Source organism: Dendropsophus ebraccatus, chromosome 3 (genome assembly GCF_027789765.1).
Source record: "Dendropsophus ebraccatus isolate aDenEbr1 chromosome 3, aDenEbr1.pat, whole genome shotgun sequence".
In the NCBI taxonomy this organism is placed as follows: Eukaryota; Metazoa; Chordata; class Amphibia; order Anura; family Hylidae; genus Dendropsophus; species Dendropsophus ebraccatus.
The window spans coordinates 76,909,876-76,923,157 of NC_091456.1; the positions used below are offsets into that span (position 1 = coordinate 76,909,876).

The 13,282-nt window shown below is 39.6% G+C and overlaps 1 protein-coding gene across 9 annotated transcripts in view; it reads left to right on the top strand.

The window, feature by feature from the left end:
• The window catches only part of SLC24A2 (solute carrier family 24 member 2), a 142,271-nt gene that overhangs the window by 73,311 nt on the left and 55,678 nt on the right, over window positions 1-13,282 (top strand). For all 9 annotated transcript variants that reach the window (XM_069962036.1, XM_069962037.1, XM_069962042.1 and 6 more), the window contains exons 3-4: window positions 9,525-9,644; window positions 12,826-12,858. In XM_069962036.1, the coding sequence (XP_069818137.1) occupies window positions 9,525-9,644; window positions 12,826-12,858 (153 nt within the window). The remainder of the gene's footprint in view (window positions 1-9,524; window positions 9,645-12,825; window positions 12,859-13,282) is intronic.

Genomic DNA, 13,282 nt, shown 5'->3' on the forward strand with positions numbered 1-13,282 from the left:
AATTGGTCCTTTAAATAATGAATGTTAGAAGTTTTAATGAAAATTTGCTGATAAATTTGATGTCCTAAAAGTAAAGTAAAAGTAGTTGGAATTTTTCACAAATAATCGCTGAATATATCAGTCACAATTAACTCCTAGTATAAAGTACAATGTGTCACAGAAACAACCTCAAAATCACTTAGATATTATAATTCATCAAAAAGGTATTACCACATAAAGTAGGACAGGTCAGATTTGAAAAATAGAGCCTTGTCCTGAAGTCCAAAATGGACTGTGTCCTTAAAGAGACTGTCCCAGATGAGAATACCATAGCTACCTTTTCCCCCTAGAAACAGCACCACTTATGTCCTGAGTTTGTGTGTGGTATTGCAGCTTAGTTCCAGCGAAATGAATAAAGCTGATTTGTAATACCACACACAATCTGAGGTCAGGTATGGCTTTTGGGAAAAAAAAGTTGATGTGTTTTTGTAATCCTGAATAACCCCTTTAAGCAGTTAACAATGACCCTCTGATACCTATCTTTCAGCAAACCACAAATTAACTGAACTATCCATGGATTAAGTCCAATTCTCACTAACTTCTCTATCTGACAGATTTTTGAAGCCAAAGCCAGGAATGGATCTCAGTGTTTCCTTTATGACCTGTTCTCTGTGTATAGTCTGTTCCTGGCTTTGGCTTCAAAAATCTGTCAGATAAATCTCTCTGTGTAAATGCACCCTAAGTCCAGATAGGCGATATCTACGGCACCACCTTCATCCAGCACTTTTATGACAGATGTAAAGAAATCGCCTGACATAATTTGCCCACAGTGAAGCCATGCTAATTTGGATCCATCAAATTGTAGATTTTTAAAGTATCCATTGTTTTTATTACTACAGATTTTAAAGAGTCACTGTCGTATTTTTTTTTTTTGCAGAAATCAATAGTCCAGGCGATTTTAAGAAACTTTGTAATTGGGTTTATTAGCCAAATCTGCCATTATCTGCATGTAAAAAGCCTTTTCCCAGGTCCCCCCCTCCTTCCTCTTTTTCATCCACTCTGAAAAATCTGAAAATTGTGACTTGTTGCAGGAGACGTACCCTGTCTGTTCTAGGGAGAGGGGAGGGGGGAGGAGGAAGGAGGGAGTTAGCCGGCAGCAGAAAGCAGATAACAGAGGATTACAGGCACGGAGCTGGGTGACAGCTGTAATCCGAGCTCAGACAGGTCACTAGTGATGGTCAGAACAGATAACGGGTGAGGGATTTGTAGATTAACTCTTTGTTGTCCTGTTTTGGTCTTTTCTTTAGCTCTCTCCATAGGAGAACAATGAAGACAGGGGGGAGAGCTTCAAACTGCTTTTTCATGATAAAAATGCATTTTTCGGATAATAAACCCAATTACAAAGTTTCTTAAAATCGCCTGGACTATTGATTTCTGCAAAAAAAAATTTCACGACAGTGACACTTTAAGCTAACTGGCCTGTAGTTACTGGGCTCTTCTCTACTCCCCTTCTTGTGGATGGATATAATATTGTCCATTCTCCAATCATCAGGAACATCTCCTGTTAGGAGGGATTGGGATGTACAGCATCCTGAAATTAAAAAAAAAAAAAAACCTCAGCAAAATTATTAGTTCCTAGTATTTCTGGGTGTCCTGTTATTTCCCGCCGTTGTCAATTTCTGAAATAGCTCATAGACATGTCAGAAAATGGCAAATGTACAGAACTCCTCTTGAAGCACACAAACACTTTTGAGAGCTATTTATAAATGTGATAAGTCATAGTTATTTTAGGCTACAGCTTGATGTTTCCATTCGCTCAAAATCAGCAGACGTGCTTACATTTGTAATGTATTGTGTGCATGTTTGAACAAGTCATTACTGTATGTTGCATGCACAGCAGTGCCAAAATGAAGAGGTCAGCATTTACGAAGACCTCTGTAGAATTCTTGTTGTCAACATTTAATGTTGCCTTTGTTTATTTGTTTAATTAATGGCCATGATGGAAAACATTTCAGACTACTGGGACATTACATTTTCCAGGTCTGAAATTTTTTCTAAGCTAGTTACAGGATAACTTGCCCGAAGTCCCCTATTCCTCCCTACCCATGTGATTGTATGGCAGGGGGAGTGCATGTGGCTAGTTTCAGTAAGAAAGATGAGATTATTCTACGGAGCAAGACAATAATCATTCTTTGTAAGGGCCTTATTACATGGAACGACAATCGGCTGAATCAAGCCGATTAGGCAAATTATCTCTCTGTGTAATAGAGATAACGCTCAGCTGTTAACAGTAGCTAAAATCATCAGCCGCCGTTGCGCATCGCTGCATGTGATATAAATGTTTGTCCAATGGCTAACAATTGAGTAAACTGTTATACACTACATCTCCATGCTCTTGGTGTTGGTCTTGGTCTTCTCCTGACCTCTGCTTGCTTCCCGTGGTCGCAGCGGTAGCATTATAGTGGTCGCTAATAGAGATAAGCGAATAGTGAAATATTCGATAATTCGAAATTCAATTCGAATAGCTCCCAATATTCGTATATTCGAACAAATATCGAATCCCATTATAGTCTATTGGAGAAAAATTCTTGAGACCTGGAAATCAATATTCGACCACTAGGAGGTCACCAAGTGCACAATGAGACCTCAGGAAATGATGCCGACAAGTCTGGAATGCATATGGGACACCAGGGGAAGCATGCCTGGGTGCATCTAACACTAGTGATGTGCGAACATCCCAATTTTCCCAAGTGCACGCTGAACAAATTATGAACTTAAAGTAAAAGCGTACGTTTTGGTCTAGCAGTACGCACTTGCGTATGTGTCAGGTTAGGTGCAGTGTAAAATGTGTAATAACTACAAATCAGTAGTAGCAAGATAACAGGTATTATCCCGCAATCACAGTATACAGCCGTATACCGGATATATAATTGTTTTTTAAAATAATTAAAGGGCTGGTAAACCCTTTACAGGACACAGACTGCGCAAATCAGTAGTAGCAAGATATCAGCTATTATCCCACACTCACAGTATACAGCCGTATACCGGTTATATAATTGTTTTTTTTTTAACACAATAAAATTAAAGAACTGGTCAACTTCTTTGTAGGACGCAGACTGCGCAAATCAGTAGTAGCTTCTAATATACTTTTATCCTTAACAAGCGCTTTTGGGGGTGCCTTCCTACCTAACTTCACCTAAAAGCTTTCTCTCCCTGGTGAACAGCCTGTCCCTCTCTAGCTCCAACCAGCAACTGACACGAATCTAAAATCACTATTGTTATATTCAGGAGGTGACATAGTTTAGCCAGCCAATCACAGTTAGAGGTTTTTTTTAAAGTCTTGCCTATTCCTTGTACCTATCCCTCCCCCCTGCATCAAATTTTTACTGTGTTGGCGTTCGAATATTTGAATGCATTCGAATAGCTTGAATAACGTACTATTCGATCAAATAGTATTCGCTCATCACTAGTCTCTAAGCTGTCGATGTCCATGCAGCCCTTGCTAATCAATCATTGAGCTGTGTAATAGGCTCAGTAAACGAGCGCCAATCTTTACATTATTGATTGGGCCCTCATACATGGTGGTTTTGTCACAAATTGTCAGACAATCGTCAGACAAATTCACAAATGAATGATTTACTTAAACAGGACAACATTTTAGGGATATACGTCACATAGATAAGCCAGGGCAATAAATAGGACTTATAAATTAAAGCTTATTTAGAAGTCCAAGATTCTTGGTCAGTTCAGTCTTATCTGTGGAGTGTGTCCATGTAGTGGGTCATAAATCCAGGTGCCAGGTTTAGCCCCTGTGTTAATGGCTGGAATGTTTTTATCAATTTGAATTTCCACACTTTCTTCTCTCTGTCACTCTGGAAGTGACCTTTGAGGACCATAACCTTTAAATCTGTTATTCTATGGTCCAGTCCAGAAAAATGTTGGCCTACAGGGGTGTTGAGACTTCTTTTAATTGTATGTTTATGTAAGTTCATTCTAGTTTGTAATTTCTGTTTTGTTTAACCAATGTAAATCCCTGTGGGGCATCGTGTACACTTTATCATATAGACCACATTGTAGGGTGTACATGAAAAAGCATCAGTGATTGTATAGTCCCGCTGTGTATTGGGGATGCGGATTGTGTTTGATTGCAATATGTGGGGAGATGTGCTACATCTTCTGTTGTTACAAGGGAAGGTGCCAGTCTCTGGCAAGGAGGGTTCTTAAATTCAGGGGTTGTTTGAATGAAAGAAGAGGTAATTCTGGAAACATCTCTTTTAGTCTGTTGTCCCTCTGGAACAGATGTCTCTCCTTTCTTGTTTGTAACATCCCTAAAATGTTTTGCTGTTTCTGTAAGTCATTCATTTGTGAACTTGTCTGACTAAGGGATCTTTTAAATGCCGAAAGCTCAGAGCTCTAACAATTTTTTGTTGGCCAATAAAGGTATCACTCCTAAAATACTTTGATCACAAATATTTAACACAATATGGATTTTTCTGGCTAACACGGTACCATACTATACATTTTTTTCTAAGAAAAATAGAGGCAAATCAGAGCATAACCTATAATGCCCAGCAATCAGCCAAAAAAACAAGCAAACCCGTGATTGACAGATGATTGAATTGTTATGACCAACTAAAAAACTCTTGTTCATTGGCCAAACATCTCCCTATAGGGAATGAGCAGCCATCAAATAATAGAAGTAAAGATCCAAGCAAACAATCCAGTGATGAACAAGTCCTCCTGTCTGCCCCCAGGGCTGTAGAGTCGGAACTAGCTTTGGTCAGAGTCAGAAAAAATGTTCCAACTCCATCTTTAAAATAATCTTTCAAAATCTCATTACTAAACTTTTATATAATTTTAAAAATGTTAATCATGTTAATCATTAATATAGTTAATGCTTTTATTAATATAGGTGTCTGCTTTTTCTATTTCAAAAAAGACTTACTGTCTGTTATTGCCGCAATTTAACTGACTGCAATGCAATGCATTGAATTCAATGGGATGACGGACATCCAATGCACACAGTGTATAAAATGACGATGATCATGTCAATTATTTTCGGACATTTTTTGCAATCAGCTAATGTTATTTTTTTAGTTGTTCACACACAGTTTTTCTTTTTTCACAGTTTTTTCTCTGTTTTTAACACTCAATGGACTTTTCAATTAAAGAGACACCCAAAGGGCAATTAGTCCACCTAACTAGAATAATGTACCAGCAGCTGTTATTGCACTGATGGGCAGCCAATCCTCAAAATAACGGACGTCATTTTAAAAATTATAAACGGAGAAGAAAAAATGTTGTGGGAACTTAGCCTAAGTCTAGTATAGCCTAGTATAATATATCTCAGATACATTTAGTTAGAAAGGGTGAAGCATTTCCTCCATATATGAGTAATAAAGCACTTTCTTTTAGCAATTTGTGTCTGAGCTAGAAGAGTCCATTGTTTTGAGGAAGATCTGTGTTCTCTTCCTGAGTGCTGGATGATTGTATAAGAGCAGCAGTGTAATATGAAGATATCCTGTGTAATATAGGGAAGGAGGAGGAGAAGCCATAAGTAGTGTAGCAGTAACCTCTGTCCTCAGTGTGGTGTTTTCTCTCTGGGACGAGAGGGTGTGTTTTTCTTCAGTGTTCTATGTCTGCAGTAGCTTATGTGTGAAAAATCTAGGAGGTGCATGGGGAGGTGGGAACATAATACAGCAGTCCTACCCACCTGTCCCTGTGCCCCCGTAGCGCATTGTTACCGCTCATGGTCCCCCCAGACTCCCTATCCTGTGATGTCACAGCCCCTCTCGGAAATGCCCTCTGAGCCAATTTGTTACTGAGGTGGGATACAGCTGCAGTCACTGACTGGCTAAGCAGGTAATTCCTGTGGGTCCTTAATAAAACAGTAACTCAGAGGATTCAAGAGCCCAGGCACTGATAGAATACAGAATAAACATTTACTGCTAAGTCTTATCTTACTTTATAACACATGTGGGGATTTCTCAAGTTGTCTTGATGAATCACAGATCAGTTTTCACTTCTCGCATAGCACTCATAAAATGAAAGCTGAGCTCTGGTTGGTTGGAGTAAGCAACAAAGAGAATCTTACTATAAGACAGCTTGCTGCAAAAATGCTGCTGTTTGTGGCAAATTAAATATGGTATTGCTGTGCAGTTGTTGGCTGAGCAGCACACTACCACACCTTGTCTACAACCGGGCTGTATTTGCCATTAGGCACTCGTTCCAGCTAACCAACTGCTAGTTTCGCTTTAATTTATTTTAGATGAGCAAATAAAGAAATATTACTTATAGGCTTGATCTGAAGATGTGTTTTGTGTTTGGTCATATTCATGGAGGAATAACACAAGAAAATCATATTTCAAATCCTCTGATTTAACCCATAGCTGCACCAGGACGTTACTGAACGTCCCGGTGCCGCTATGGGAGTTCAGAGGGGGGGTCACCGTGATCCCGGGTGCCTCATGTAGCCCGGGATCACGGCTATTAACGGGCATGGTCCGATCGCCGTGCCAGCTAATTAAGTACTTAGAAGCAGCTGTCAAAGTTGACAGCTGCTTCTATATACTTGCTCATCTCCATCCCTGGTGGTCTAGTGGGGGGATCGCCCCCCCCCCCCCCCCCCGCAGCGCGATTGCGGGGGGGCCATCCCCGCATCCATCCCGGGCCGGGGTCTGCGCCGAGGCATTCTATTGCTATCGGCTGCAGCAGCCGAAAGCAATAGAACACTGATCTCATGGATTCATGCAGTATAACTATACTGCATGGATCTCTATGAGAGATCAGAGTGCATATACTAGAAGTCCCCCAGGGGGCTTCTAGTATATGTGTAAAGTAAAAGAAAAATTTATTTTTAAAAACACAAAGCCCCCTCCCCTAATAAAAGTCTGAATCACCCCCCTTTCCCCATTTTATAAATAAAAGTAAATAAATAAACAAACATGTTTGCTATCGCCGGGTGCGTAATAGCCAAAACAATTAAATTATCACATTCCTGATCTCACACAGTAAACGGTGTAAGCGCAAAAAAATCCCAAAGTGCAAAATTGCGCATTTTTGGTCGTATCAAATCCAGAATAATTGTAATAAAAAGCGATCAAAAAGTCGTATATGCGCAATCAAGGTACAGATAGAAAGATCACATCATGGCGCAAAAAATGACACCTCATATAGCCCCATAGACCAGAGGATAAAAGTGCTATAAGCCTGGAAATAGAGCGATTTTAAGGAACATATATTTTCTTTAAAGGGAACCAATCACACTAAAATTGGGCATAAAGGGAAGGAAACGTGCTGGTACATCAGCCAGCACGCTTCCTAACCATCCCCCTGTCCCCCCCGTCCCATGAACATTCAGCCCGCAAAGTTAATTTAATTGTGTCCTGCGCTCTATGCAAATTACCATACAAGTAGTCACGGTGGGCGGGACGGCTGTTTGAGTAGTCACGTTGGGCGGGGTCTTCGTCAAGTAGTCACTGGGTCCTGGGCCGGCTCCTGCGCTGTAATCACGCCCCTCCGGGCGTGTTGTAAAGCGGCGCCTGGTGACGTCACTCGGGGGGGGGGGCGGCATTGCACAACGACCACGCCGACGTCTTTACTAAGCTGCAGCCTGAGAAGACGCTGCTGTACTGCGCAGCGAACACAATTAAACTAACTTTGCGGGCTGAATGTTCATGGGACGGGGGGGGGGGCAGGGGGATGGTTAGGAAGCGTGCTGGCTGATGTACCAGCACGTTTCCTTACCTTTATGCCCAATTTTAGTGTGATTGGTTTCCTTTAAAAGGTATTAATTTTTTACCAGGCATCACATCAAATAAAAGTTATACATGTTGCATATTGTTGTAATCGTAACAACTTAAGGAACATATATAACAAGTCAGTTTTACCCTAGGGCGAAAGGAGTAAAAACAACCCCCCCCTCCCCTAAATTTAAAAAAAAAAACATTTTTTTTTCAATTTCACCACACATATAATTTTTTTCTGGTTTCCCGGCACATTTTAGGCAAAAATTACATCTGTCATAGGAAAGTACAATTAGTTGCGCACAAAATAAGGGCTCATTTGGATCTCTAGGTGGAAAAATGCAGGCGCTATGGCCTTATATACACGAGGAGGAAAAAACAAAAGCGCAAAAATGAAAACTGGCTGTGTCCCCTAAGGGTTAAATCACTACTTAAATGTCTTGTTTTTGTTTTTTTCTTCACATGGCAAGTGGGGAATTTATTTTCAGTTGTTTTGGTGGGGGGTTGTACAGAGAGATTTTACTACATGTTCTGTGGCCATGTTTTATTTGTTATATTTTTTTGCAGCTCATGGGGGCCCTTGGTTGCCCCAAATGAACCTACCTTAGGAAGGGCATGTATAATTTCTGTTATGGGATTTTTAACATGTTTCAGCTTCACTTTAAGGGCCACATGTATCATCCGGCGTACGGATGATTTTTGGCGGAAAGTGCCAATTTGCTTATTTTTTTATACGCAAATGGCCGATTTGCGAATAAAATATTCGCAAATCGGCACTTTCCGCCGAGTACGCCAGGGGGGGCGGAAAGGGGGCGGAAAGGGGGCGTGTAGTGGGCGGAAAGTCCGCCCAAATATACGCCGAAAACCTACTCCAGTCCTCAGCTGGCGTAGGTTTTCGGCGGTGCGCACCGGCGCGCACGGGATTTATGTAGAGGCAATCCGCCTCTACATAAATCTCCGTAGCGCCGGAGCTGCGGGGGCATTTTTAATTTTTAATAAATGCCCCCTTAAGTGTTTTCAAAAAGAGACTTTCCAATACTTTGAAGCTTTCAATTCACTATAAAACATCATGGAAGAATTGGAGGCCAGCTTTCTTTAGTTTTCAAAGATAGTCAACATAAACTATATTTGGAAAAATACATGTTTATATCCATCATCACTACTGTTCCACCCATGTCAGATATTCTAATAATAAAATCTTCATAACTTCTTTTAGTGTGACTCTCAGGTCAGGGATAATTTATATTTAAAGTGTGTAGCATCAGTTTCTTCAGGTCCCCTTGTATATTTTTCTAGAATCTAATTATGGACCCTACATTATAGTGGATAATAATATGGGTTGAAAAACTTAGTTTCTTGATAAATTAAACAATGGGAGTGTTTTAAGCATCTCTATTTACCTTGTTTAGTGACACAATGGTAAGGAAGTGTGGCAGCAGTGCATAAATAGAAGGGAAAGGAGGGAGTGAATGTTTTTTTTTCTACCCTTCCCTGCCAGCTGACCCTTTTTTGTAAGGTCTGGAAAACCCTATAAATCTAACTACAAGACTCCCCTTTGGTTAAAATAATGGAATTGGGGTTGTCTAGTTTGTTACACTATGTTTACATACAGCTTTATTTTGCCTAGTGTTACAAGCTTTAAAAAAAATCTGTTCCTTTCCTACAAAAAAAAAAAAAATGATTTTTTTTTTTTTTTTAAGACATTTTGCATAAAAAATGACTGGGCACAAAAATGGCTGATTTTGCTGACATTTCCGCAACCTCTTCAGTTTATAGATATAATTTTCGTATCTTCCACAGGAGCAGAGAGAACAACCAAACATCCTTGTGCTACAAGAAGAGCCAAGAAGTCCACAAGAGCATGAAGGGGTAGCAATGAACGTTCGACAAGGAGACAACGAAAGTGCAGGTTTAAAAGAGGTATGAGAAGTTTTTTTGTTCTATTTATGAAAACATACAAAGAAATTATAGTTTAGTGTTAGCATTCTTTGAAATGTTTTGCAAGAGGTTGCATGCAAAGATACTAAATCCTTAACCATTTGGGAAACCCAATAGAACACACACTTTTTTGGCATCATGTTTTCATGAACTGTTTAAACAGCCAAGCTTAGGGCTGAATTTAAAATGCAAGAAAAGTACTGTATTAGTCTTTGCTTTATAATTTTTTTTATCTGTAGTTTTTTGTTGTTAAAAAAAAAAGTGAAAAATTAAAAAATTATCACCGCAAGTTTCTCAAAATGTTGAGTGGGTAAAACCTGTGAGTTGTAGCCATAATACATATGCATATACACAGCCAAAATGCGTCTTTGTGAAGCCAGCAATAAAGGGGTACACCAGAGTGAAAAAAAAATTCAGATCAAGACAGATTTCCATTATTTCCATCTAAAAAAAATGAAGCTTTTCTGTGAAATGAAGCCACTGTATGCCTTTCCAATAAGACATGGTGCTCACTGCTGCCACTTCTGTCCATGCTAGTAACTGTCCAGAGCAAGAGTAAATACCCATAACAAACTTCTCCTGCTTTGGACAGTTCTAGACATGGACAGAGGTGGCAGCATGTCTGTTTGGAAAAACACAGCACTTCCTGTGGAGCATTCAGCAGCTGATAAGTACTAGAAGGTTTGAATTTTCTAAATAGAAATCATTTACAAATCTGTATCACTTTCTGGTGAAAAATTGATTGAAAAGCAGTTTTTTGTTCTCCGAATTACCCTTCGGTACCATGACAAATGAAATACATTCTGGCTTGTAGTTTCACAACAAACCCAAGGCCATTTGGGTGTGCAGTATAGCCACAGCAGATTTGTTATTTAATGAAGCTAAACATTCACATTTCCACTTGTAAAATAGTAATTAAACAGGTGTACTACCAAGGATTTGCTTGTATTTTTCACCTATTTGCTAAAATAAATTTTAGCAATGATTTATCATTCTTTGAAGTCTAACATTAGCATTCGCCAAGAATAGTTATATACTATATAAGCTATAAAGAAAACAAAGAGCCGTTCTTTTTTTGGACATCCTAATAGCTTAATTGGCCTTGAGGATTGCTATTCTTACGAGCCCTTTTGAGCCTGTCAAATCCTCTGGCATGTGCGTTTCACATGAGGGATCTCCCCTTGGAAACCTGTGAAGTTTGTGATTCCTGACCTGTAGTCACTGTGCATTACTGGGTTACACTTGTACACAGTGAAGTAAATGCAGTATGGTTTTTCCATTTCAGTAAAACGTTAGAAATCTTTATGAAATGTATTGTTGAAACAATAATAAATATATAATGAAAGTTAATAATATACACACTATTTGGCTATAACTACTTTTCGGCCCCATTCACATCATGTTTCAGGAAGTGTCATTGTTATATGCTGGACACCAGCAAAAAATATGCCAACGTATACTGTGGGATTCCACCTTCCACACTTGTAGACATTTAAATGACTAGCAACAATCTTCAGAATCTGCCAGCTATTCACAGTGCATTAATATTTTTTTGGTCAATCAAGGCAACATATATGTGTAAAAACCTGATGGAATGCCAAATATGAGAAATGTTGAAAGCTGTGATCTGAGTGTAGAATGTAACTGGAATAAAAGGGCTACAGTACTCTGTCAAGCACCATGTCCTCCTCCAGCCAGTTGCCTTCTCTTGAGAGCTTATGGACATTGTCAGTGGCCTGTACCCAAGTGCTAGGAGAAAGCCAACAGAAGCTGTAAAGGTCTACATGACATATCTAAAGCCTTTGTTCGCAATATTAATGTATTAATAGATATGGTGAACTTCTTCATGTTAGCAATATATTTATATACATTCCTACTGCCGATGCCCTGTGCAGTAAGAATGTATATAAATGTTCCTGCTGTGATGGGGTTTAGGCTTTGTCCACTCAACATATTAATTTCATTAACAATGGCCGTTCTTTTCAGTGAAAAGAACGCCCATTGGTAATCAAATTAATATGTTTGCATTGCAATGCAACAACGGCCATAGTGTATACACACGGCCATAGAAAATAATGAGCATGTCTATTTTCTATGGCCGCATTTCGGTAAACAACAGCCGTAGAAAATAGTTGTGCATACATTGAAAAGTACGGCTGGCGGCCATACTTTATATTGTTTTCAATGCGTAATTATATTGCAGGCACACCCAAAGGTGCCCCCAATCCAAATGGGAAAAAGATAATATTCCTGCCGCCGATATGGCAATGTCATCCGCAGGAACATATAAATGAGCAGCCATAGTTTGCAGCCAGATACAATGGGCGTAGTAAAATACAGTTGCTGTATTACAGTGTGTGAATATAGGCTTAACGTGGGCAAGGCCTCTTTAGTATGAGCAACCCTGCACACATTAGTGTTCCTGGAGCAGTAGCTGATTATAACAGGTCCGTTTCAGGCGGTAGCCCGGGGCCCTGAGCTCCTGGGGGGCCCATGGCCACCCAAAAAGACTTACACTTTGAGTGGTGTAATTGCTCCTGGTAACAGTTCTGCCATGATTTGCAAAAAATCGCTGCTTTTTTACAGCAATTTTGCATCATGACAATATCTATCCAGTATAATGAACTAGTGCCAGTGCTGCCATAGTTACAATGGGTTGGGGGGGCCCAGGCTTGGTCAACAGTCTGGGACCTATGGTAAAGTTAATCTGCCCCGGTCCTGGAGTTGTACATAATGGCAGGCAGCTGTGATAACGCATTCACCCTTTAAACATTGCAAGTCAGTGACAAGATAAGTACCTGTCACTGATTGATCGGGATCCCCCCAGCATGGCTTTCCCCCACCCTGTCTTATTATTGATCTTCTCATAGAGTCTGCCCTCAGGCAGGAGGGCTCCCTCAATAAAAGTTTAAAGTTTCCCATTTTGCAAATAAAAATATGTAAAAAAAAAAAAAAGCATTATGGCTCTCAGAAGGCGAGGAGAACACTGCTTGAGTGTGACCTGGACATCCGTGCATCAATGACCTTCAGTCATGGAGGGGTTAACAGCTTATTCAAAAGGTGGAAACTGTATGCTCAAAATTAGCAAAAATGTTGTTCCATTATTATTTAAAAACAATACACAGTGATAAATAATCATATGTTTGTTTTTCCTTTCATGCAGACTTGGACTGAGACCATAACATCCCCTAATAAGGTTAGTATCTCAAATTACATATGCCTACAGGTCGTCTGGCCTATTATTGCACCTGGCATTAATGTTATTCTAAAATGAATACGTTGGATTTGGTCTTCTTCATATCATATACAAAAGTGGTTCAGTACATAAAATAAATATGCATTTTGTGTAAAGGTTATAAAAAATGCCCTTAGGATGTTCCAATACCAGACCCAGACCTAATAGTACAGAATTATGCATTCCAAAGCATTATGTGAGCGATATAAAGATTGCTGCAACGAGTCCCCCATGGGTAATGAAAGTACTAAAATTTATTTAAATACATGTGTAAATTCAATTAAACCAGAAATAGATTGCTCAATGAATATTTTTGTGGCAGACTTTTCTGTTCACATTGTTTCTGATAAATTTTGAAAAAATCCATATCATAAACATGGATTCC